The sequence below is a fragment of the Micromys minutus genome (assembly GCF_963924665.1).
Source record: "Micromys minutus genome assembly, chromosome: 1".
Classification (NCBI taxonomy): Eukaryota; Metazoa; Chordata; class Mammalia; order Rodentia; family Muridae; genus Micromys; species Micromys minutus.
Window position 1 is genome coordinate 53,259,194 of NC_137969.1, and position 26,925 is coordinate 53,286,118.

At 45.6% G+C, this 26,925-nt stretch overlaps 1 protein-coding gene across 3 annotated transcripts in view; it reads left to right on the top strand.

Moving 5' to 3' along the window:
• Positions 1-26,925, top strand: part of RPS6KC1 (ribosomal protein S6 kinase C1) — a 141,081-nt gene that overhangs the window by 89,659 nt on the left and 24,497 nt on the right. For all 3 annotated transcript variants that reach the window (XM_080928343.1, XM_080928344.1, XM_080928345.1), the window contains 2 exons: positions 19,492-19,539; positions 20,594-20,726. In XM_080928343.1, the coding sequence (XP_080784469.1) occupies positions 19,492-19,539; positions 20,594-20,726 (181 nt within the window). The remainder of the gene's footprint in view (positions 1-19,491; positions 19,540-20,593; positions 20,727-26,925) is intronic.

A 26,925-nucleotide genomic window follows, 5' to 3' on the forward strand; every position in this document is an offset into this window, starting at 1 on the left:
CATAGTTAGAAATTTATTCTTCCCTCCTCCTTCTGAGACAGGATCTCTCTGCATAGCCCTGGCTATCCTGACACTCACTCTGTAAGTTAGGTTGGCTTGAACTCAGAGATCTGTCTGCCTTTGCCTTCTGAGTGCTGGGATTAAAAGTATGCGCCAGCCACCACTGCCTGGCTAGACATACATTTTAAGAATTAGCATCTTGACCAGAGATGGAGTGACCTGAGACCTGATGAACTTCTTTTCAGTAGAGGTATACAGGGAGTGGTGGGGATGTTGGCAGACAGATGCTGTGGAGGGAGCTAAGTTGGTGGATTTTGTATCAGAGAGCTTTGAAGCTTACCTTCCATGCTCAGATACATTTGCATATGTTTTCCTTATTCAGTAGCAGAAGAAAAATGAGAGGCAAACTCAACTGTCCCTAAAGAGGACATAAGCAGGGTCAACACAAGAGCAAGGGCAGGGACTTGGCAATGGCTCATAATGACTGAGGAGGCTGTGATCCTGAAAGCAAGCTGTGTAACAGTGAACATCTTCAGAAACACTCTCTGCTTTTGATCATCTAATAGCCAAATGACTAAGTCAGATCTCTAGTGAGCTGTATATAAGCACCTGTGTACTGAACACATACAACACGCACTCACACATATGTTCAGCACAAAGCATGGCACCTGCCCAGGCAATGGGCTTCCGAGATGACAGGAGCCTACCTAGGCACCCACATGGTCAAAATCCTGTCTGTGTCTTAGAGGACAGCAAGTTGTAATCTGTTGGACTTTTTGTTTCTCTGTAGTCCTGATGGTGAGCTCAGCTCCAAGCTCTGGGTTCTGCATAGGAAACAAACACAAGGGCTGGTGGAGGGCACCAACCCCAACATCCACAGTGACTCGGACATATGCCTGTGACACTCATGTGTTCTGCCTTTCACCATGTAGAAGTCAGAGTGGGTGCTAGAAAAGGTATAGTCAAGACCAAGCCTGACCAAAGCCTGTGGCTGTAGCTCAGGCCAGCAGCACAGAAGGCTGCAGCTTTGTCCTGGTGTGCCTTCCACATGGCAGCCAGGGTTCCAAGGAAAGCCAGTTGTCTTATGAGAACAAGGAGGCCTCAGTTGAGTGAGAGGTGTAATCAGCAGGTACCAGCTCTGAGATGATTTGAGATGGCTGTTGTAAATGCAGTTCAGTGAGTGATTACAAGCACACAAGACACAGGAAGGAAAGAACAGTGCAGAATACAGGATGGGCCAGAGAGCCGCGATAGAATCCTTGCACTTGTGGAGCATGGTCTGTGCCCTTCTTCAGTTCCTACACCACAGTGAATGGAGATGCAAAAGGGAGAGATGGTGGGCCTGGGAACATGAGCAGGCTGAGCCTGAGGGTTAACTTTACTTTTTTCAAACCTTATTTTTAATTATGGGGATATGGGGGTGGAGATGGGAGGTAGGGAGTAGACCTGTTTAGAAAGGTTCTTTGGAGCAACTCCCATCTGTGTTGTCTGGAAATCAGCAGTTCAGTTCACAGGTTAGCAGCAGCAGCAGCAACTCAGTCTACTCAAAAACACTCATAGATACACCATCAGTCCAGTTTGGTGGAGTCAGGATAGCAAACATGAATCAGCAGTGGACGACCTAGCAGAGACAGCCAGGCCTCAGCCTTAGCTCGAGTGAGCAGGAGGGACCAGGGAAGCTGAGATCAGCGGATTCTTGAGATCCACAAGCATTGCACAGCTAGCTTTAAGCAAGCCTAGCCCAGCCTCTGTCACTACTGCAGAGTCCTATTTATACCCTCCAAACATGTCCTCCACGTGTCTTGCTCAGCAGTGTCTCAGCTGACATCACTCTGCCAATCAGCCTGAGTCCGAGGAAGCAGAAAGAAACTTCAGTATACCACCAGAAGTTTTGTTGCATTTCTATGGAGTTCCTATAAATGCAGCTCAAATGTATAGTGGAGCAATGCATACATACATGTTGTTAGCAAATAATTTTTCATCACTTGTCCTTTCATGTGCTTGCTTTAGCAGAACATCTGTTCATCTGTGTCTGCTTCAGCTAAATGTTTCTTAACGTGTTTGCCTGAACAAAACACCATCTAAATGATTTTCCAAAGAACCCTTAAGTTTCCACTTCACTGGGGAGCCTGAGGACTCACCTGGAACATGAGCAGGCTTATCCTGAGGAGCCTGTGGACCCTCTCAGGAACTGAACGGATAGTCTGTGACTGAGCTGTCTGAACATTTAAGGTCTAGACATAAGCCCTCAGGTCAGGAGTTGTGTGAATCCAAAACAGGACAGACCCAACAGCATCCACTGGATGGCCCTTCAGCCAGCTTCTCAAGAGGAAGAAGTAACATCAAATGACCTTAGAAACCTTTGAGGTCAAAGGTTTATGACACTTCATGCCATAGGTTCTAAAGGATTGAGCTGCCACCTGGACTTCTGTATCCTGATAAAATACCTTTCAGGAATGGAGGGAGAAGCCTCCTGTGGTGGACACACCTTTAATCTCAGTGCTTAGGGCAGAGGCAGGCACATCTCTGAGGCTGAGTTCAGACATATCTAGTCCAGACAGTGAGTGGAACCTCATTAAACCAGCATAAAAAGAATGAGAGGAAGTGTGTCATTATCAGATGAAAGGAAACATCTCCATGCCACTAGCAGACTTATTGTAAACTATTTGTCTTCCAAGCAGAAATGCAATGTGGGTCCCAGGGACTGGACTCAGACCTTCGGGCTTGGCTGTAAGGATCTTTTCTCATGGGTATTTTTTTTTAAATGTCTTAATTTTTAATATTTTAACTCCTTTTGAGACATCTTTAGCCCATATACCAGTTATTTGCATATGTACTACAAGATGCCAGTGTTCAGAGCTCCTGTTACCTCCACACACCTGTTGTGGGATATTTAACCCACCTACTTCTCACAGACACACACATAAATAAATGCTAGTAGTTGTGTATGCTTGTGAAGACTACATACATGTAGAGTACTGCTTACTATGAAGTAGTATCCTGAAACTGTTGCTATAGTGCATGTGGAGGCTCTAGTTAGAGAGTACATTAGGCTATCGTACAGTGTACTGAGACTATACCAACAGTGAAGTCATAGAGCACACTGCTTTCCTGTGCCCCACAGACTGTGTTTACTCAGTATTTACAACAGTGACTCTTAACAGACTCAACAGAATACCTACCAGGGGCATGCTGGCTCATGATGAATTAGCTCAGCTTTGGTATGATGTGCGTCAGGTGCTGATGAGTTCTTATTTCCTGTGTCACCAGTTTTATTCATCTCTGTCCTGTGTCATGGTAGCTCATCCATGAGAGTGACCATGAAAGAGAAATATCTGTAGATAAATCACAGTGTAAGACACAGAGAATGACTGATCAAGTAGACGAGCTCAGGCATGGCACAGCTTTTAGAAACTTTAACTGTTGATCTGATGGTTGCAGCACAACCCCCACATACTCTGTGTTTGGTATTTTCTTGATTAGCGATGCACAAAAGCAGTTGGAAGGGCTTTGTAGGATTGTGTGCCTGGATTCAGAGAGAAGCAGGCTCAAGTGTCCACACTTCTACTGTGGGAGTCTAGAAAAGGAAAATGAAAAACGTGATCATTAGAGCAGAAATCAGTGGAATTGAAAACAGGGAGACCAATAAGAAAGTTAACCACATAAAGGGCAGTTCTCTTTGCATCACTGAGATTAGTAAGCCTGTATAGGGTAATTATGGAAGAAAGACCTTTATATCAGAAACCTGATCTATGTCATTTCATCTTGTGCAGCGAGCAGCTTCCAAGTATAGAAAAGGAAATTAGTGGTATAGAGATTGGGAAGGAAGGTTTCTGTGTTTGCCTGAGGGTGATGTGATTGTGTAATCTGAAAGAAACAAACTCTTACGGCCAGGCCAGTGACTGGTTACATCAGGGCTGCAGGATGCAAACCTAACATACTGTAATTAGCTGCTTTCCTGTGTGATCTACTAGAATTTGAAATTAAAAACAGTATCAAGTGGCTGAGGAAATAACTCAGTAGTGATCTTTAAGCATCAGTCAGCTATGGTGGGGCACAGCTATGATTCTAACCCTCAAGATTCTGAGGCAGGAGAATTCTGTGTTTTAAGGATAGCCCAGGGTTACATAATATGATCTTGTTTGTCCCTGCTCTCCCTGAAATCTCCAAACATAAACTGTAATTTCCATTAGTGCCCCAAACTAAAACTGATGAAAAAGTTTAAGAAAGTACACATGACATCTGTAAGAATGTTACAGCACCTGAAAGACTAATCCCGAAGAAAATAAACCAGACTGGAGAGGGGCGTGGGATGGATAAGAAGACACTGTTGTCAGGGGAAGTTCAGCCGGATGGTGGATTCAACAGTCTGATTTAAAATTTCAACGGTAAATCTCTGCACATCAACAGTCTGATTCTAGAGTTTACATGAAGGGCAAAAGACCCTGGGTGGGCAGAGCAACACTGAAGAAGGTGGGAGCAGTCAAGGAGGCTACACGCTGACTTATTAGCACTTTGTAACTGTGGAAGATCCTGTGATGGGCGTGAGCAGACAAACCCAGTAGACTGGAGAACACACTTTAAAAGAGGACGGATCAAAGACAGTTATCCATCGCATACAAAGACCTCCTCCGTGTAAACAGCGGCCTGTGGTAAGTTCGATGAGTCTGGGAGTGTGTGGAAGCAGAGGGCTGCTGTGATGGAGCTTGCCCTCTCCAGCAAAGCTGCGTGTCTGGAAATTACAGTTTTCTCAAATTGTTTCAAAGATAGAGTATCTAAAATTAAAAAACAAACAAACCTGCCTTATTGGATTAAGATGTATCTTTAACAATGCCTTCATTCCAAACCGTAATGCCATAGTTAATTTTAAAATATTAAGAGACAGGAGAAGGTTGCAGCTTCGCAGCGGCTGCTAGGTTTCTGCAGACACAGGGTGAGCGCTGCACCTTTGCATGTGGTTTTGATTGTTAAGGAGCAGCCTCTGGATCACAGCCTGTCTGCATACTGTACAGGGTCCTGAGGTCTCTGTGAGCTGTTTAGATCTGAACTCAGTAGTTCATAGATGCATTTTGTGTTGAGACAGCATGAGTTTGAATCCAGATGATGTCTGTTCCTAAAACTGCATCTTCTCCTTGTTAGGCCTGGATTGTCGTAGTTGTGAGGTCCACGTTTTCTATCACACTTTCTAGTTAATTCTCAGTAAAATGTTATAGAAGCAGTTGTGCCTAACAAGCATGCCAGTGTGTGAGTAACAACAGTTTCGAAGCTACACAAGTAGAAAATTCCCATAGTGACTAAAAGGACTTAATTACCACAAACTGAATAGCCAAGTCATGGTCTTATTTATCCTTAATACCTGCTACATATGAGAAATTTTCAGACTCTCAAAGACTCTAAATGATACATTTTAAAGACAAAATTATTGCGGTTGTATTTATTGATTAACAGTAAGAAATTTGAAATATACATGATTACCACTTTAATGTATGAACCTTAAATTTTTTATACAATCCAGTAGGGAAGTGTTACACTCAATCATCCCATTTTCAGACTTCTTGGCACTTGGTACATACTTTAGCTCTCTCTGTGTTGTTGGACCCTTGGGGACACTGCTGTTTGCCTCTGCCTGTGATGGACGTGGCAGCAGGAGATCATCTCCTAATGCTATGATTTTTTTTTTTTTTTTTTGTACTTTTCCAGAGTTGGGGGTAGTAGGTTAAAAAGTATACCTGTGTGTCCTGACATCTCCCAAAAGTACACTAGTGTGTTCCTGCCAGTGATCTGGGGATGCTGCTATCTCCCAGCTTTTGTTAGCCCCCATTAGTGACCTGTTTCCCATGTCTCCCTCAATAGCACTTGCTCTTTGCTGGATTAGAATGTGGACTTCCTTGTGTACACTTGAGGTTGCTGGTGAGGCTGTGGATGTCTTGGGGTCTGGGTCCCTTCTGTTTCTGAGATGTTGATCCATATATTTTTAAAATTAGACCTACTTATTTTTATTTTATATGTATGACTGTTTTGCCTGGTTATATATGTCTGTGCACCACCCACAGAGGTCAGAAGTAGGCATCAGATCCCCTGGAACTAGAGTTACAGATGGTTCTGAGCTCTCTTTCTCTCTCTCTCTCTCTCTCTCTCTCTCTCTCTCTCTCTCTCTCTCTCTCTCTCTCTCTCTCTCTCTCTCTCTCTCTACCCCCTCCCCCCCCCCCATAGGGAGTTTTTCTTGTCCCAAGGGGTCTCCTTAGAATAGAATGTTCCAGGCTCTGGTGCAGAGAGTTGGTGTAAGAACAACAATATTCTAGGGGACCACTGGGGTAGGAGGTACCAGTGTCTTGGCTTGCTTGTGTGAGCCTGTCCCAGCTCTGCCATTCAGGACCCGCTTTAGCTGGTTTCAGCACACATGTTAGTGTACACGCACAGGTGACGAGGGCATCATCTGCCTGGCAGGTTGCACAGTGGCAGGGAGCCTGTAGACTTTCTCATATCTTCCTGTTGGGAGTGCCTCTTACTTCTAGGGCCATGCTGCAGAAATTAGCTTGTTGTCTGCTGGCTTTACTGCCTGGGGACATTCAGCATTGCCTCCTGCTTTTTAAAACTCACTGGCCTTTTCTTGTCCTTCCTGTTTGTTTGCCTGAAGTTACTGTAGTAGACTTTTTAAGTGGCCTTTTATGTTACTAGGTGGTTAAATGAGGTCAGCCTTTAGGCATGAGGAATCACAGCAGCCCTTTTCTCCTTTTTCCGTGTTTGAGACTGAAACATGGATGATGGAACCGTGTCTAATCTGAAGTTGATGTGCATTCTCTCCCCTATCTTGAAATGTGCTGTGTTTTGGTCTGGTTCTTCTCCATTATTCATACTAATTTTGTAGTCATGTATGATGGTGCTTTGGGACCTTAGGTGGACGTTCAGGCCTCCTGGTTGAACCTCCACAGCCTGTCTTGACTTGGTGCCTGCTGTCCTCTCTTGCTGCTCACGGCTTCTTCCCCTGCAGAGCCATTGCCACCTCGGTGTGCTGTTCTGCAGGTCTGAAGCGTGCACCCCAGTCCCCTCTTCTCACCGTTCACTTCTGCCTTTCTTTAACGCTCTCCTGCTTGTCTCTTTCGCCTGTGCTCTTTGGTGCCTCGGTTTATGCTGTAGCACTATCCACCCTGCGCATCACTTTTATTCACTTTTTTCTTTTACATTTTGAAATTCAGCTGCCCAGGAACTCACTATGTAGAGCAGGCCAGCCTCGAACTCAGTCGTACATTTATTTCTGCCTCCCCAGTGCTGGGATTAAAGGCATACACTGAATTCCTGGCAGGTTTTAGTTTTGATAAAGAGATGTACTCTTAGCTTAAGCTGGCCCGGAACTCATTCTGTAGCCCAGGTTGGCCTGAAACTCAAGGCCATCTTTGTCAGCCTCTTAAGTTTGGGGGTTACAGGCAGGGGCAGCTATGCCCAGCTCTGTAGAGTAGATCTTGATGTTTCCTGTGACTTTTTCCAACAAGCCTTTGATTCCTCAAATGGACAAGCATACTTGTTGAATAATGTTGGAGGCAACAGGGGGATTCAGTAAGGCTAGAGGACTTGAAACCATCTGAAGGCTGTGCACACCTGCAGCATCTGTCAGCACACCCCTGCCACTGTCAAGGCTCTGCAGAGCACACCTGTGGATTTCTGGCAGGTACTTGGCTGCTCTGACAATGAGTGTTGTGCCTTTGTGTTCTATATGGGTTTAGCCTGTTGGAAGGGCTCACTGTATTCTCAGGCTACACTTCTTAGATTACATCACAATGCCACATTTTAAGCAGCACCAAACTTTGGCTTCATCTGCTATGAAAGTATAAACTGATTAAAATAGTAGTTTTAACAAGTGTATTGCTTTGAGGTCCTTTCTCTTAGAAGGGAATCAGGCTTCCCAGGCAGATTTGAGCATGTACCAACAGGCAGGGAGTTGTTGCCATGTCTGTTATCATTGTGTGTGAGTATCTGACTGGTCCACACTTGCCATTGTCACCAGTGGATGGTAGGTGGCTGTGTGGGTAGACTGCTGCGTTCTGGAGCTCACTCCAGTGTCTAGGCAGTATACCTGATTCAGGCGTATCTGTGGAGGGCACGGGCAGGGAAAGCCTATAGAGCAGCCTAAGACATACTGTGTTTTCTAAGCAGGTGCAAACAGGGCTCAGACGAGATACAATAGTAGACCTTAATTTTAGCAGAATTAATTTTCACCTGAGTTTAACAAAGCCAAGCCATCATCTTAAGGAAACTTTAGATTCAAACCTGAGAAACAGAATAAATAATTCCCGATGGATTTGAATGGCCTGGCCTGAACTTGGGCCGGTGGACCAAGGGCTTCTGTGTTTACCATCTCTTCAGCAGTGTCTTTATGGCCTTGGGCAGGTTCTTCACAAAAACAGAAAATATACAATCAAATCCAGGAGACAAAGAAAGGTGTTCAGATCTGAGAAGAGCCTCTGAGAGGCTGTTTCCCTCACTCTTTAGCTGTCCTTTGTCAAACCCAGTTCTCAGTCCTTTGTACTCTGCCTCTGCGGTCTTTATCCAGTTTCCTGTGACACACATGTCCTGTGGAAGCCGGTGTCAGGAAGTAGTAGGTGCATAGGCCTAGGGTTTGAAGAATCACACAAAAGCTGTTTCTGTGATGGGAGTATTATTCACTGAGCCCTCACCCATGATAGAGGTGCCATTGAGGAACAGCTATTGACATCTGGTGTTTGGGAGCAGAGAGATTTTAAATGGTTTGTGGTTAAAACAGTTACTTCTTGGGTAATTTACTGGAGAATAACTTACATTTTGTCTTGTTTTAGGGTATGAAGCACTGGGATTTGGACAAATGACTTGTAAACAAAGAAAAAATGTAGAAGACAATTTTTAGACTTTAGGTTAACAGCAAAATTGAGAGGCAAGCAGAGAGATTTCCCTCATTGCGTGACCAGATGCATAATGGTTTCTACTAGTTCAGCCTGACAGATGCCGTGCTCCTCACTGTGGCCGGAGCGGCACAGGGCACGCAGCTTCTGTGCAGGGACTGAACTCTTGAGGTGGTCAGTTGCAAAGGCGACAGTGGACTCTGGCTCATGGATTCAGAGCTCATCACCCTTGGCCTGTGGAGATGTCAGTGGCCTGAGCTGCCCTCACACAGATAGAATCAGACAGAAGACAATAGATTAGCAACCTAGAGATGTGTCTGCATCTCCTCTTCAGCCAGATGATTACAGGGCTTGTGCTTCTGTTGGGGGTATTTCATAGTCTATATCTAAGAATACATTTATGCTTTATACTGTAGGAAGCATGTGCACACACACACATATACACATAGACCTGTTCTAAGTTGATCACTCTAGATGTCATCCAAAGAACTAACTCTGGATGAGAGACCTGGTGACCTTGGTATTTGTCCCCTTTCACACTTACTTTAGAGAGAAGCCAAGAAGGAGAAAAGCCCAACACTGTGAACCTCTGAGATAAGATGGATGGCCAGTCAGGACAGACTGATTGTCTTTGTCTCTAAGGGGCCAGGGGCCAGCTTCACTTCCAAGGCACATGCGCAGTGTCCTTGACTTCTTCCCCAGGACCCTAGACTAAAAGTTCCACTATCTCCTGATAGCACTTTGAGCTGCTTCTGACACATGGGCCTTTGGGAAGTGTTCAAAGACCAAACTATCGCATACATTTGATAACAAATTACCTACCGAGTCTCAGCCTGCCACAGCATCCTAGCTCCATCAGACTCTGTTCCAAACAGGCAAACACTGCACCGTAACTATCAGCTGTTCTGTCCTGCTTTTGTTCTGACATGCATGCTACCTAATGGAATTCTTGGAGCCTATTTCTCCTCTGAGGGTTTCTTTTGGTGTGTGTGTGTGTGTGTGTGTGTGTGTGTGTGTGTGTCCTTTTCTTTTATTGGATATTTTAAATTTACATTTCAAATGTTATCCCCTTTATTTTATTTCCCCTTTGGGAACTCCCTATCCCATTACCCCTCTCCCTGCTTCTGTGAGGGAGCTTCCCTACCTACCTATCTACCAACTTTCTCCTGCTTCCCCGTCCCATCATTCCCCTACTCTAGGGCATTGAGCCTTCATGGGACCAAAGGCCTCTCCTCCCACTGATGCCCAACAAGGCCATCCTCTGCTACATGTGCAGCTGGAGCCGTGGGTCTCTCCATGTGGACTCTTTGGATGGTGGTTTAGTTCCTGGGAGCTCTGTGGGGTTTTGGTTGGTTGATATTGTTGCTCTTCCTATGAGGTTGCAAACCCCTGTAGCTCCTTCACTCCTTTCTCTAATTCCTCCATTGGGTATACCGTTCTCAGTTCAATTGTTGGCTGCGAGTATCTTCAGGGCTTCTTATTTGCTCTGAGGGCTTCTTAAAATACAGATTTATGCTAATATAGTGAATTTTTAATGAAAACAAATCCAAAAATGGTTTCTTGTATTTTTTAAAAAATTTGTGTGTGGGGGGCTATATGTGGGTCAACGTGGATTTGTGTGTGTGAGCATAGGGCCTGCAGAACCTAAGAAGGGTGTGAGGCCCCTAGAGCTGAAGTTACAGGTGGGTGTGTACTGTGATGTGTGTATTTTACATGTCTTCGTTCATGTTAAGATTCACTTTTACTGTTGTCTACTGTGTTCATCTTTGTACAGAGATGATGACTTGTGGCCTCCACTGTGCTGTCTGTCCTCATTGTCCTCAGAGCATGTGCCTCCAGCCACCCTTTGCCCTTCTGCCCTTCGCCCTGCACTGTGGCACGCTCCTTTTGCATAGTGTTGTCTTTCCCAGAGGGTCACCGCTGGACTCCTGTGTGTGTACACAGCCCTTTGGGTTGGCTGTCCTTTACTTTGTGACATGCGTGGAACTTTCCTCATCTCATGGCTTGTTTGCTTATCCTCTTGGCCTCTGAATGACATCTTGGTGCTTCTAGTGCTCATGAAGAAGGCTGCCATCACTTTCTTGGGCACTTTCTATGTGGACATATTTTCAGTTCCTTTGGCACACAGAAGGACCCCAGTTGCTGAATCACATGTGGGGAAGGAGAAACTGCCCAGCTATCTTCCAAAGGAACTTTGGCCCTTTGTGTTCCTACCAGCTGTACACGAAAGTCACGTGCTGTGTCCCCCCAGCCTTTGCATGTTTACAGGTGCTTTACCACCCAGGTCCACCCCAGAGAGAAGTTTTAATTAACATACAGTGATTATACAGCATAGTATTTCTGTGCATGTGTGCCGTGTGCAGCCAGCAGGTAGTTGGTATACTCCCACTTGAAATGTTTAGTTCCTGTTACTGAGAACATCCCAAATCTTTTAAAGCTGTTTTGCACTGTACAACTCTTTGTTGTGAGCCCTACTCCCCCGCCCCTCGGTGTCCAGCCTATGAGCCCTGCTGTGCAGGTGAAATTTACAAGGTCATTTGCTTTTAGCTCCTGCTGGGAGAATACACAGGATTTGTCTTTCTGTGTCTGGCTGGCTTCATGGTGGCAGGCTCCACTACTGTTTGGCCCACTCTAAAGTCAAGTTTTTGCTTCTTATTGCTGAGTTTGAAGAGTCTGGTGTTTGGGTGGCAGGCCGTGGCTTGTGCTCACACTGCCTTTGGTAGAGCAGATGCTTTTTAATTTTTATGACATCCACTTATCATTTTTTTTTTTATGACTTTGTGTGCTGGCTTTGTCAACTTGACACAAGCTACAGTCTCTGGAGAGGAGGGATCCTCAGTTGAAACAATGATTACTGAGAGCTGCTAGGCAGGCCTGCAGTGCAAGCTCTAGGCAGGCCTGCAGTGTAGTTTCTGGCCTCTTTGCACACTGCACATACAAATACACATATAGGCAAAACACCTGTGCACATAAAATAAAATAAATAAAAATCTAGAAAAAGAGACTGGAATTAACACAAACTGAGTTGCCAGTTGACATTTTGAGACTTGATTTAGAAGATGGTTTTGATATTGTTCTATTTATTTATTTATTGCTTTTGGTAAATTTTTCTAAAAATTATCTTTAAAATTCTAAAAATTTTCTTTGTTTTTTTCTAACTATGGTTAAAAGATAAATTTCTGTTAAGATAAACACATTTTGAGATTCAATGTTCTAGGTGAGCTAACAACACAGATGTGTTATGTACAGCAGCTTAATGTGGCTTAATGTGGCTGTCACCTCAAGGAGGTGTCTCATGCTCCTTTCTCTCTCTCTCTCTCTCTCTCTCTCTCTCTCTCTCTCTCTCTCTCTCTCTCTCTCTCTCGTCTAGATTGGCCTTGAATTTGCAATCTACCTGCCTTAGCTTCCTAAGTGTTTGCAAATATATTTTCCAAGCACAAAGATACCTTTCTCTATGTTGCAGCATTATGATTGTTAGCATTTCATGGAAGATAAGTTACTCTGGAAACATTTGCTTTATTTTTAACCACTTATTACAATTAGCTTTGTTACTCTCTAAAGAAAGCATGGTGTTGACTGAGCATGTAAGTACTCAGTGGTATGAACTGGTTTGTGGGAGTGTGTGCCCAGCACAGCATTATTATGGAGCATGCCCCAGGCCAGGTGAGATGCTTTGGGTCTTCACAGTCAGCCTTTTAATCGGTATTTTGTGGATTTTGTTAAACTTGTCTCAGAATGTATTTTCCTTGGGAAATGTTTGGGCTTTAAGTGTGCTAGAAAGAAGCCTTTTCTGGCACACACTGTTTGTGACTATGTAAACCATATGCCTTTATTTTTATTATTCATAGGCTGAACAAACAATTTAAATCTTACATTTGAGCTTACTCAGAACAGGCTTATTTTGAATATGGTTGATTTTTCAGTCTGACCAGCCTTCTATTAAGAGGAAAACCCACCATATAGGACTTGAGAACACCCCATCACTTTACTGCTTCTCCTGCCCTTGGTAAAGTTGTCTGTCGGAAAGCAGTGACCTTGGGTGCTTTTCTGTGTATGACTGCTTACTCCCAGGGTTCAGTGTTTTCTGGTAGCTTGCCCGTTGCCTGCCTCTGGCTTCATCACCACCCTTATGCTGACTTAGGCAGTATTTCTTTAGTCTCTTATCTCTGGGCTTTGATGCATATGTTCTGAAGGTGGCCACCGTGACTTTGGGCAGCAGCAGATGGTAAACCTTCAGGCCGCCACCAGCTAGACCGATGCTGAGTTGGGGAGCTCACGTTTGATGAAGAATCAGAAGTGCATATGAAAGCTTTCGCTGCCTAAATATCTTCTAATTAAAAATTAGCATACGGAAACCTTTGCAGCTGCCTGGGCATTTGAAGAAAATGAAAATTGGTTGTTTTCTTAGAAATGCAGTTGTTTATTTGTCAGTGCAGTTTCTCATTGCTGTGCCTCCTTAACAGCTCCTCCTCTGTTGTCCCAGTTTGATTTTGGCAGTAGTTGAGGCAGTAGCTAGGTGACCAAGAGAATGTTTGTACACTTTAAATTAAGGTACTTTGAACTTGAGTATGTGTGTGAGTGTATTTGTGTGTGTGTGTGTGTGTGTGTGTGTGTGTGTGAGAGAGAGAGAGAGAGAGAGAGAGAGAGAGAGAGAGAGAGAGAGAGAGAGAGAGAAGAGAGAGAGAGCGCTAATGTCATATGCTTCTGGTAGATTTGATCTGCTGTTTTCTATCTTGGAAGATATTAGATATTTCTGGATTAAATTGATGCTTAAAGAACCCAGCCTGTCCCAGCATTACCCTTCTTTGTGTGATGGAGTGGATGACATCTTACTTTAGTTTACAGGCAGAACGCTGTGGGTTGCCTGATCATGCCATAGTGACACATTAAACAGGAGGTTCTATCACAGAGGAAATCTAGTTCCATCTAAGGAAATGTAACAACATTGTGCATTAATCCTAGAAGCCTGATGCATTTACTACCAAAGCAGCTTCTTAAGAGTAGGAGGTGAGACTGTCTCAACCGGAGCTGAGTGTCCAGGAGACATGATTTTCAAACTTCCATCCTGAGCAAGGGACTTCTGGGAGACCAAAGGTAGGCTGGCTTCTGGTCTTTCAGGAGAAGTGTCTTCACGGTATGTTCTAGCCACTGCTCCTGCTGCTGTAGCTTTGGGCTTCTGCTCAGTTCCTGGTTTCTGTTTTTTGGACAGTATTCCAGTAACACCATGTTGTGATGCTTGTGTGAGAGACTTGGAGTCCGAGTGGCCCTGCCCTGTCTTTCTGGTAGTGGAGTTTTGTAAGTGACAGCTTGTGAGAGTGGGCATGGGGTTGTGCAAACGTTGGAGCACGTTTGTGTTTGTGAGGATGCAAACTGGCATCAACACAGAGAGGGACAGAGCATGGACCCGGATGTGTCTGGGATCACAGACTTCAGGCTGCAGCGTAAACCACTGACATCAGAACCCTTTCATGATCTGTGCTGTTGCCAGAAACCATGGAAGCCTATTAATCCATGCTCCCCAGGTCTGGAGGGAATTCTTAATTTTTGAAAAGTGTTGAAGGATGCTGGGCATCACCTTCCACAGCAGATGATGTCCAGCAGGGATCTAGGGGTGGGGGAGACTCAGCTGGTGTTGTGGGTAAGCCACACCCTGTGAATATATGCAGAACACAAAGCAGACTTTTTTTCTTGCTAAGTGTAAGTAACAAGGTGTAGGGAAATACTGGGGAGCAAGTATGGTGGGGGGGGGTCTATGCTGGGAAATCCCCAAAGAATCAATAAAATTATTGTGTTGGTGAAAAAAGAAAAGAATGTGAAGCGTGGTGGGTTTAGATGAGAATCTGGAGAGCCTGTGTTCACTGACAGATCACCTGGGCAGCAGAGGTTGGTGCCAGCTGTTTGCCGCACACAGCCTCACACAGCCACACCTCACACAGCCTCACACAGCCTCACACAGCCTCATCTCACACAGCCTCACACAGCCTCACACAGCCTCACCTCACACAGCCTCACACAGCCTCACACAACCTAACACAGCCTCATACAGCCTCACCTCACACAGCCACACACAGCCTCACACAACCTCACCTCACACAGCCCCACAAGCCTCACACAGCCTAACACAGCCTCACACAGCCTCACCTCACACAACCTCACACAGCCTCACACAGCCTCACCTCATACAGCCTCACACAGCCACACACAGCCTCACACAACCTCACCTCACACAGCCTCACACAGCTTCACACAGCCTCACACAACCTCACACAGCCTCACACAACCATGTCTGCAGAATGGTGATGTTTTAATGCTCCCAACAGAAATCATTTAAACATTTGCCTAAGTGTAGTCAAGTCCAGTGTGGCCTATTTTGAGAAGAGAATGTAGCATGTGGTACCATCTTTTTCTTACCCCAGCTATAAGGTAAATGGTTTATAAGTTTTCTCTCACTTGTGTATTGCTCTCTCCTCCTTTCTAAGTGTACATAGTTATAGTTCTGGTATGGCTGAAGCACAGGTGAGTTTGGTCAGGAACCTAAGTCGCTCCTTACCCCCTCAAGCAATACTCTGTATCACTGTGGACAACAATGGCACAGCTCTTTCTGTCAGACCGTATGCTAATATAGTGCTGATATGTATGTGTGAAAAAGGAGAGAGAGAAATATGTTAATTGTGTTCTTTCAATAAGATATGCTGTCTAAGGTAATTATTTCATGACAGTGTTAGTAATAGTACTTGTTTTATCATGAAATAAAAGATGGTTTTTAGGGGCCTTTTATTGGGAAGACAATTGTATCAAATTAGTACAAATTAGATTTTTGTCTTTATAAAGGTGGGCAAACCCATGAGCAGCTTTTAAATTGTGTTTGAGTCTACAGATGAACAAATTCAGTTGAGGGTTAAAGATGCTGTTATTTTGTCCTTTATGCTGACAGCTTCATTACAGATCAGCCTACTGTTGGCATTAAAACCATCTCTGGCTCCTTATGATCTGTGTGCACGTGGTTATGATATTGATGCTGTACCGCTGTTCATTAAGGACTCACTTCAATGAGGCTGTGGAGTATAAACGTGGAGAGATACAGATGTTAAATGCAGTCGTTCCTCTTTGTGTACAGCCGTATGGCTAATAATTTCCAAGTGGCTAAAGCTCTTGTTAGCAGGAGTGCTGGCGTGTTAAGAATGGCACTATAAATAACTTTAAGAATGAAAGTTGAAGGTGCTTCTTTTAAAGACTATTGTTAACTAAACATTATTGCCAAACAGATGGGGAGCAGTCTCCAGCCTGATGTTTTTAGGTCTAATTATATTATCACCAGCCCTGTACGGCTCAGTTGAAGAGGTGCACCCAGAGGCCAATTTATAATCATTTAGGCAACACCTGTTTGGGAGAAATTGACAGTCAAAGGGCACATTTAAAAAAAATCACATATGTTCTTGTGTTTATTACCTCAATGTGAATGTTGTCGAGTAGCAAGCGAACGTGGTGAGAGGAGAAAGCTCGCATCCACCTGCGCCTTCCACCAGGTTTGTCTGTCCTCACCGGTCCTTTTATGCAGTCTGCTTCATGGCCGAGTGAGACTAGCAAGGAGAGGAACCTCCCACCCCCATTCCTGAAGGAGTATTCCCTTCTGATGGGCAGGAGGCTTCTTGTCTGGCCTTACCTTCTTCCTGGAGAGGTATTTTCCATCTCACATAGACGAGTCTGTGCAAACACGACCAGCTCTCTGGAGAGTAACATAAAGAGTTGTACGTTGATGTAAAACCTGATGAGGTGCTAGGAGCCCAGGTGCCTCCACAGAGCCCACCACTGTCATTCAACCTATGTGTGTGGAGGAAACCGTTGGGTCACCTTCAGGACTCAAGGACTATGAATACATTTCCACGGCATTTTGTAAAGAATGTGTCAGGAGCCCTGCCAGCAGTTAAGGAGAGGATAGGTCTCTGTGTGCAAGCAACCAATGCCCGTGTGTCTTCCGAACTGATGCTTAGTCTTTCTTCTGGGGTTCTTCACCCTGGAAAGGTTTAGATCCATCAACCCCATTTATCTTTCACCTCTGAAAGGTTTGCTGGGAGCAGGCTGGCTCCTGTCAGTTCCTCTTGCCTTCTTCAGGGTTTCCTGTCAGTCCTTCAGAGGGGCTCCTGTTGAGTGGGCTACCCCATCTCGTACTCTGTCTCTCACATCTGAATCACTCTTTCCTTGTAATATCCTTCTCTGTCTGTTTTCATTCCCACCTATAGTGTGCCACGTATGTAACTAGCAGTGTCTGCACATGCGCAGGGCAGTTTAGCAATGAGAGATGTTGTCCTGGCAGCAGCTGTCTATGTGCACACTTCACCTTTCTTTGCTTGGTAGCTTTTAAAGCAGGGCCAGTTATCATTTTACAGTTGTTTGCTCACCCTTGAACTTGATTGGTTAGAAATGTGCAGTAGCTTGGGATGTTGAGAGTGCCCCATGATTGCCCTCTCTGAACCCCAGTACTGTGGCTGTGTGTCTTTGTGGGGAATGCTCAAATATAAACTCTCAGTCCTGACATCCTTTCCAAACTCCATTCACACCTGGCTATCCACCTTTTGTGTTCTTATTGAATCTGCTAGCTGTGTACTTAAAACAGGCTCACTGTAGTGTGTGGAGGAGCTGCCTCCGTGTGCACTTATATTGCTAACAGTATGCCCTGCCCGTGCAATTGGAATAAGCAGTTTCCTTGCTGCTGGTTGGCTGCTCTTTGCTTCTAAGCATTGCCTGCTCCTCTTAGGCTCTCTCCGAGCTTCTAGATGTGCCCCTTTGGTTCTTGCCCATATGACTGGGTCTACATCCTAGCCAGGTCCTTCTTATACATGGAAGACTCCTTTCCCACATCACTCTGAAATTCATGTGATTCAGTGTTCCTCACCTGGACAATCCAGGTGATGTGTAAGCTCTGTTTTTCAGTATTTTTGTGCAGTCCTTTCTGCTACAGCACACTCTGCTCACAGATTCTTGAGTGGGGTTTGAGCATCTCTGGGGACCATGACACTGTGACATTCCCATCAGGATTTTGACATCTGGTTGGGAGATGACAAATGAGCAAATGAAACCAAATTGAAGAATTTGAGATGCCGTAATAGAAGTCAGTACTGTATAAATGGGAGGACAAAGGAAGAGCCATCAGTATTAATAAGAGAGAGAGAGAGAGAGAGATTGACATTTGAGCTGAATATGGAGAGATGAGCAGTCGTTTGAATGTTGTCTGGGGGAATATTTACGAGAGAAGCTCCAATAATAGTGACAGCAGCTGTGACCCTGGTGAACTTTGTAAGGTCATCTCAGAGTGACTGTTACGAGTGGTGGCCATCCTGGTTATGCTGAACCCATGATGTCACTCATGTGTGGAACAGGAGTGGTGACTGAGGGGCTAATGCTGATTATCCGCATCGGACATGGTAAATGCTTGCAATGGGGAAGGAGAAGGAGCAGGAGGTGGTTAGGCAGGCCCAGGAGGTGCAGCTCCTTTGTTGACTTGGCTGCTGGCTTTGTAGCTGGAGAACTGAGAGAGATTTGGAACTTGGGCTTAGGAACTCTAGAGGACAGGCTTGGGATACTACAGGGAGGTAACTGTGAATAACACTGTATTATCACCCAGGCTGGCTTACATAGTGCAGGGAAGTCACCCAGGAGAGGCTGTCAGAGGGGAGGTCAGCAACCCTCTGTAATGCCGAAAGAAAGGCATTACTCATGGGCTTTCTGACTGGCCTCTGCGGCCTATCTCTGCCATAGAATTTAGCAAAAATAAGGTACAGGTGTGGTAAGATTTGTCCGTGTTTCCTTTTCCTAGGCTGGCAGGGATGGCCATTCAATGGGGCAGTGTGTGTAATGTAGGTCTTGCCTGTCCTTATGGAGTTGGCTCACTTCTTACAGAAACACGGGACAGTGAGTGACACATGTGAACACACATAGAAGTCTTGCCTGATATTGTAAGAATTGACCACAGAGCTGTGTGGTGTGAGGGAGCCGGGGCTGCCATGACACCTTGGTTGTCAGCTGGGCAGAGTTGGGGCAGGATAGATGTCAACGGTGGAGTCAGTAGGATTTGCTGAAGGTGGAAAGGTCTGGTCCTGAGTAGAGAAGCAGTTCCCAGGGATGCCTGCGATGGTGCTGGGGTCTCACTCACAGAGCTTGTGTTAGAGTGGGCTGCCTGGAGGTCACAGAAGGTTGAAACTTTATCAGTCTGAATAAAATTCTCTTTACCATGTGGGAAAGTTCTTTGACTGTCTACTCCCCACCACTGCCACCTTGTTTGGGGTTTCCTTACTTTCAAGGCTGGCCTTGCTCTCACCAGCGGTCTGCCCCTGCGGCGGTGCACCATGCCTGCCGTGCTCTGCACTTTAAAAGACATTTTAAAAGTAAGTTTAGGAAACACAGTGATGTTTCTATGCTGTGGCAGTTTTAGAAAAGGAAATGGTAATAAAATTTATTTGGACAAGGCTGTTTGGGTTCTATGACTTAAGGTTTTTAAAAAGTATTCAGAAATTAGAATTTTGGGAAGAATCACAGCCAGAACCTGATTCTTAGACTCTCAAATCAAAGAGCTGATGTTTTATTATGTATTGCTAAATTATTAATTGTGTCTTTTATTTAGGTTTTACTTGTAATGGATACAAGGACAGAACAGACATTCATTTTAAAAGTAAGTAGAGTTTGTATGTTTAGTGAATTTAAAAATTGACTTTCAAAAACCAGGCTTTTGAAAGAAAATTATTTGTGCATGGCACTTGAATGTTTTATGGTTTTGATGGTTGATATCTCTGGCTTTCACAGTTGGTAAACATGCTGTAGCTTCCATTGAAAGAGTCATATATTAAAGAATATATAATTTGAATGCATTGAAGAACTAGGGCTATATTTCAGATATGCTGTTCTGGTTCATGAGGGTCAGACGGGCCTCAGTTGAGCTGTGATTTGAGCTCCTAAAACCTGATTTCCGCAGATACTCAGTAAATAGCTGTGTCCTGGCCTGCTCTTTGGTGCAAATACGGTATATAATTAAGTGAATAATTTTAGTTTTGATACTGTTTTTGGAATGGTTTGCAATAGTATGTATTCTAAATATATCCTGATTAGACATTCCCATGGTACCCCAAAGGGCAGCTTCCCTTGAGCATCCCCTTTCTCTCGCTGATGAAGCACGACAGGTCACATTGACGTGTGAAGACAACCTCTCTCTATGAACAGTCCAGGCCCCAACGCCCAGTGGTATTTTCTTTGTAAAACCTGGGAGTAAAACCAGGAAATGCACAGATCTTGTGCTTTGCTTTTGGAGATTTGTTCTTAGTGTTTTGGAGAAAAATTTAAAAGTTGCTGCTTCATGCAGGGCATGCCTGGCGTCTGGAGAATGTGGCTGGAACTGGCTGCTGCCTTAAAGATATACACAAGGAAAATCAAACTTAGAGGTCACAGAGAAATAACCGTGTGTCATCCTGATGACTTAGTTTGAGAGCATCGCTAATAAAAACACTGACCCACGTAATTGATTTTAATGGCAGCTTTGTGGCATCTTCTGTTGTCTGGATTCATGCCAGATGCCATCAGTGGAGCCTCTGGGGACCGAGGGGCACAGAGCAGCAGATGAGGGCTTTCTCGAGCCCGAGTAACTCGGATAGATTAGTTTGGTTGATAAACACTGCGCACAGCAGGCTCCAAAGGCAGCTGAGGGTACAACTGACCTTTTTGTTCTCTGTCAGGGTCTAAGGAAGAGCAGCGAGTGCAGCAGGAACAGAAAGACCATCATCCCCCGCTGCGTGCCTAACATGGTGTGTCTGCACACTTACATCATCTCGGAGGAATCGGTGTTCCTGGTGCTGCAGCACGCCGAAGGTGGGTTGGCCGTGAAGAGTGTCACCTGTGCTGTGGCGAGGGTCATTTCCTGAGCATGGGACTCTTTCCACTCCTGCTCAGCCTCCCTGCTCTGAGTTTGAGGGAACAGGACAACCCAGGTGAGCGGCCAGTGTCGCTCCCTGACCTGTGGGACAGTCCTCATGTGGGCACTTTGCTAGATTCACTGAGATAATGAGAGCTTCAGTGCACGCTGAGAGAGCGAGGCTTTATTTAGAGATGTAATTCTGTTCCCTTGTCTGCACTAAAAAGCTACACTTACGTTAGATGACTAAAAAAAGCATCCCCTGCAGAATTAATTAATTGCTTCCTTCAGAGGGAACGCAAGGGTGTTTGCTTAACATTTGACATTGCCTCCTTTCTGATCTGAGTCTCGTGAACACAGCCACTGGCATCGGTGTGAGTACAAAGCAGAGGCCTGGGCTCTGCCTTCAGCCGCTTCGGAGAACAGGTGGCATAAGGCACTCGCTGATTGGGTGTGCCCGATAACACCTGAATTTAAATAAGTTTTCTTTTATTTAGGTGACTACAGCATGTTGATATAAATTCACATAACATGTATTGCCTTTTGGTGTTTAAACAGGTGTTCTTAAAATAATGAAGAAAATATAAATTATTCTCCATTCTTCATGAAGGTATCTTTGCTTTTATATTGAGAATGAAATGCTCTATTTTTCTAATAGGCATAACACTTGAATTTAATACCTTTTTCTCAGGAAAAAGAGACACTGCCTTCTGGAATGATGTCTCTTACAATAACTAATGCAAGGTTTTGGTGGGGGCAGTGAGGGACTAATGTTATGATGAATCCCACACAAGATTACCAGGTGGAGGGAGACCCCACATGCAGTGTTTAATAGGGAATTCAGAGGGGCTCCACGGCTCACAGGTAGTAAGAGAGTTAATTGCGTGTGTGAATTGGATAACTAATTCACCTTTGTTCAGACATTATAGACAGCTTTTATCTGAGGATACCAGTGCATTACAGACATTATTGAATTAGAGGTCATGTCATCTGATAGCGAAATACAGCCACCTCTGGTGTGGAACAAAATAACTTGCGTAGTAATAATCCATAATAATTTAGAACAAGGTCAGTAGGATGAATGTAATTATGGTCAATATTCTATTACCCAGTGTGGATTATTCATGTTGGAGATTATCTGAGGCAGAGCTTCGACCCTCGATTACCTCAATGTTGGAGCTTGCCTTCCTCCTCTTCTGGGTCCACGTCACACTTGTCTTTCCTCTGCTGTCTTCGTTTCTGCCTCTCAGGACCAAGACTGTAGCTGGTGCCAGTGTAAAGTGCTCGGCAGGCACGGGCAGATGGAAACACACTCACACACTGTCATGGGAGTCTCTCCTTTCAAATGCCCGTGGCTTAATTTTCTAGACGTCTGCGATGTTAAGAAAGTTATTGCAAGTCGGAACCTCAGCTCAGTTGCTCTCAGCAGTTGATTGACTGTGTGCTGCACATGGAGCTGAATTTCCCACGAACAAAGAGGACAAGAACCTGCCCCCTTCCAAACTCAAACTGCTGCTGTAGAGTTGAACACGGGAAAACAAAGCAACACAGCACTGCATAGAAGTCAGGCCTCCACTCTGATGCCTAACCCAGGGTGACTTCCCGAGTGACAGTGAGGGGACTGCCTTATGCATGTGCTCCAGGAGCCCTCTCTGAAATGGTGACATTTAGGAAATGTTGAGTCACAAACATTTGCATGTAAAGACCAAGGATGGGGCAGTATGACAACAGGGTGTTTCATGACCAAGGAAGGAGACTGTGACTGTGGTATGGCAGGCGAGGATAGCTGTGACTCGGTGGAGAAGTAGGCAGGAGCATGGTCCTGCAGGCTAAGAGCTGAGTCACGCCTCACAGGCTATGGCGTTATGAGACTCTCATTCCAGAAGAGGGAGAGGGTCACTCCTGATGGGAGCCCAGGCCACGTGAGATCTAATTTCAAACAAACAAAATCAGGAAGGTCACTCCTTGATGTATGGAGGTGGTGTTGTAGTTGGCTTTCTGTTGCTGTGATAAACACTATGGTAAAAGCAACTCATGGAAGAAAGGGTTTGTTTGGTTTACAGGTTCTACTTACAGTGCATCAGGAAGGGCTGTCAGGGCAGGTACTCGGAACCTGGAGGCAGGAACTGCAGCAGAAGTTATAGAAGACTGTTGTTTATTGGCTTGTTCTCCATGGTTTTCGAGGCATGCTTTTCTATAGAATCCCGGACCACCTGCCCAGGGGTGGCACTACCTTTAATCAAATAAATGCTCCTACAGCCCACTCTGATGGAGGCAAGTACGAATGTGATCGTTCCCCTGATATGTCTAGGTTTATGTCAGCGTTACAAAACTAGCCTTCACAGAGTAGCTGCAGTGAGCTAAGTATGGATTGAGTCCCAGCAAAGGACAGTGTGGTCTTCAGGTCTGGTGGACTTGTGTATTTCCCAGGTGTGGCTCAAGTAGTGGAGTGAATTGGTTGATAGCTGTGTGTGTTCTTTACCCACCATGGTCCTTTCTGTAGAAACTCCAGGAATGAAGACATTGTCACAGATCCACATGTGGAAGGAGATAATGGACTCCTGTAAGTTGCCCTCCCACCTCCACGTGCACTGTGGCAAGCCCCTCCTCAAAGAAACAATTGTAAAGGCAGCCTGACAATGTACCTAGCTCTGCTGAACTCAGTGCTCATGACTCACAGCTTCGGCTCGCCAGAGCCTACAGAGCTAGAACGTGTGCAAGTCTCCCGCTCTTTGTACTTACCGCACCCAGGAGCCCCTGGACTGCTTTCTGGATCGTAGACTCAGTTTCGACTCAGCAGAGGCCACACGGTGTTTTAGGTGGGGGCAGGTGGTAAACGCTGCTGTATGTGGGGAGAGTGGGCCGCCGAGGGCTGGGGGAGCTGTTCTCACCGCTGTCACCATACTGAGAAAGGGGCATTTTGATTCTTGAGAAGGAACAGTGTGTGTTTGGGGGAAAGAATGCCTTGGCAAGAGAAAGCAAGCCTGTAAGCCAGAGCCAGGAGCTCGCTCACTAGATGAGCAGCAGCCTTATCCACCAAGCTCAGATGCTGGCTGAGGGAGCGGGGAACTGAGAAGAGAAGCAGGAAGCTGGAAGGCAGGGCCCGTGGAGTCTCAAGGCCACATACACTGCTTGTAAGAACCTGACTGAGCATGATTAAGTGGTCGTTGAGGGATGCTCAGCAGAGCCACGGCAACACAAGGGCTGCTCTGGCCACCCTGTAGGAAATGGAAACTTGTGGCCTGTCTTAGTCAGGGTTCCTATTCCTGCACAAATATCATGACCAAGAAGCAAGTTGGGGAGGAAAGGGTTTATTCAGCTTACACTTCCACATTGCTGTTCATCACCAAAGGAAGTCAGGACTGGAACTCAAACAGGTCAGGAAGCAGGAGCTGATGCAGAGGCCATGGGGGGGGGGGATGTTACTTACTGGCTTGCTTCCCTTGGCTTGCTCAGCCTGCTTTCTTATAGAACCCAGGTCTACCAGCCCAGGGATGGCACCTCCCACAATGGGCTGGGCCCTCTCCCCTTGATCACTAGTTGAGAAAATGCCTTACAGCTGGATCTCATGGAGACATTTCCTCAACTGAGGCTCCTTTCTCTGTGATAATTCCAACTTGTGTCAAGTTGACACATAAAACCAGCCAGTACATGGCCCATCAGAAGAAAGGCACAAGAACAGCTTGGAGGTTTGCAGAAACCAGGCAGAGTGATCACAGCTGGGCAGGGCTCACATTAGCCACCCTCTGACTCCGAGCAGAGGCACCTTATCAAGAGAGCATGCTCAGGGTCTTGCTGCTAGGATCTGTTTGGTTGTCACGAGGACCTACTCATGTGAGGCAGCACTTGTGGGCTTGTGTACAAGACCAAGGTGGTAGGTGAGATATGAGGCCAGAGCAAGCCCAGGGTCCCATGAGAACTGCACCCCAAGGGTGAGACCCAGAGTCCCAGTGGCCTCTTGCTGGCCGCACTCTTAAAACCCTCTGCCCCTGAGTGGTACTGCAGTGTGTTGCTGGTGGGATGTTGGTTAGCCTCTGTATGTCCATTCCCACATCACTCTGTTGTTTGTCTGACATGTTGGCAGTAGAACTGACTGACAGACTGACAGGACTCTGCCCTCAGTGTTCCAGGGGAGTTAGCTGGAAATGTTAAAAATGGGGTTTCCATTTAGCAAGTTGTGGGAAAAGTAGATGGAGTTGGAAAAAAGAATAGCTTCAATTGTGGACACATGAATTTAGAGATAGTGTGCATTCATGTAGAGTTCATGTGTGTGCATGTATATGTGTATGCACATGCTTGTGGAGGTCATAGCTTAGCTGTAATTGTTGTCCCTCAAAAGCTGTTCATTTTGTGTTGAGACACAGCTTCTTACACGGCTTGGAGTCTGCCAAGGAGGCTGGTCTGGCTGGCTGTCAAGCCCCCAGGTCCTCTGAGTTCTGGGGTTCTAAGCATAGCACCACCACACCTAGCTCTCTTACGAGGCCCTGGAGATTGCCCAGCAAGCACTGTTGTGAATGCACTATTTTCCTAGCCCTGGAGATGTTTATTAATTCCCAGATGGACATAGGCATGACAGAAACGCTTTCAGGAGGGCTGCAGAAGGCATCTCTTAGTGGTACAGTCTTAGCAAGCTTACAGTCCTGTGTGTCCAAAAACCAGGCTTAGAAGACAGGCTTCAGATGTTCACTGCTCCTTTAACCGTTTTCTTAGTTCTATTTGAGGGAACAGATGGGGCAGCCTTCATCAAGGCTGTGAGTGCTGATGTTAAGAGAGGAGAGGTCATAGAATGTTCTTCAGCCTGGCCATGAGTGGACTGTTCACTGTGGCACATTCTCAGTCAGGGAAATGGATGGTCAGGTTAGAAGTCCACAGCTGTGAGAGCAGAGCAGGTGTGGAGGAGCTTTCCACCAGTGTCTTTATTAGCTGAGTTTTAAGATTATTAGCACACCAACTCCAGCTCTGTGGAGTGACTCGACCCTTCCTGTTCCAGCCAGTGCTCTAGAAACTGAGGCTTCTTTTTTCCTTGTAGAGACAGTATCGGTCTGTGTCCAGGCTGTCTTTCAACTTGTAATCCCCCTGCCTCAGCCTCCACAGAGCTGAGATAACAGGTCTGTGTCACCATACCTATTTCTTCTGTTTCTGTGTTTTAAGGCAAACATATCTAATATGCTGCCTCTTACCTGCATGTCATCTTAGCAATGCACATTGAACACCTTCTGAGCTCATAGAGCTGTGTTATAAATGTCACGTTGCACTGGGTGGTGGAACACACCTTTCATCCCAGGACTCAAGAGGCAGAGTCAAGCAGATACCTGTGAGTTTAAGGCCAGCCTGGTCTACATAGCAAGTACCAGGCCAGGCCGGGCTAGGTAGACTGCATAATGAAACCTACCTTCTTCCCCTCCCCTCCCCTCCCCTCCCCTCCCCTCCCCTCCCCTCCCCTCCCCTCCCCTCTGCTCTCTCCTTTCTCCCCCTCACCCCCTCCCCTCCCTTCTTTATGGAAGAAAGTGTTCTCTGGGTGTAGTACTTAGAGGATTAAGGCAGAAAGATTATAGTGAGTTCAAAGCCAGCCTGGAGTTTAAATTGAGGACGAGGCAAAGTGAGCTGTCTCACCATTAGTAGTTCTGTGGCTTTGGGCATGTTCCTTAGCCTTTCTGTGCCTCAGTTTCTTTGTTCATCAAATAGAGACGCAGTGACTATGCACTCAGCAGGACTGAAGGATGGGATGGCTATATGTGTACAGCACGTAGTGGCCGGCGTTGCTGCACTGGGCGTCCAGGGGTGGCTGGCGTTGCTGCACTGGGTGTCCAGGGGTGGCCGGCGTTGCTGCACTGGGTGTCTGCACATGCTGCTCTCTGCCTTTGATGTGAGGACCTGTGGAGAGGTTCTGCTCATTTCCTATGATGCAGCTCCTCTATTACTGGGTATATGAACCGTTCCTATTACTTACATACATGTATCTTTGTACATTTTAAAATTTTGTTTTGAAGAATTATTTGTAGGGCAGGTGTCTTTAAGTGGAATTTTCTAGGTCAAAGGTGATTTTTACTTTGCTATAATAATATCATCTGTGTTAAGTCCAATCTCTAAGTTTGCTCAAACAAGTCCACTCATTTATTATTTATTGTGCAGTCTTGTAGAAAACCGATAAATTAA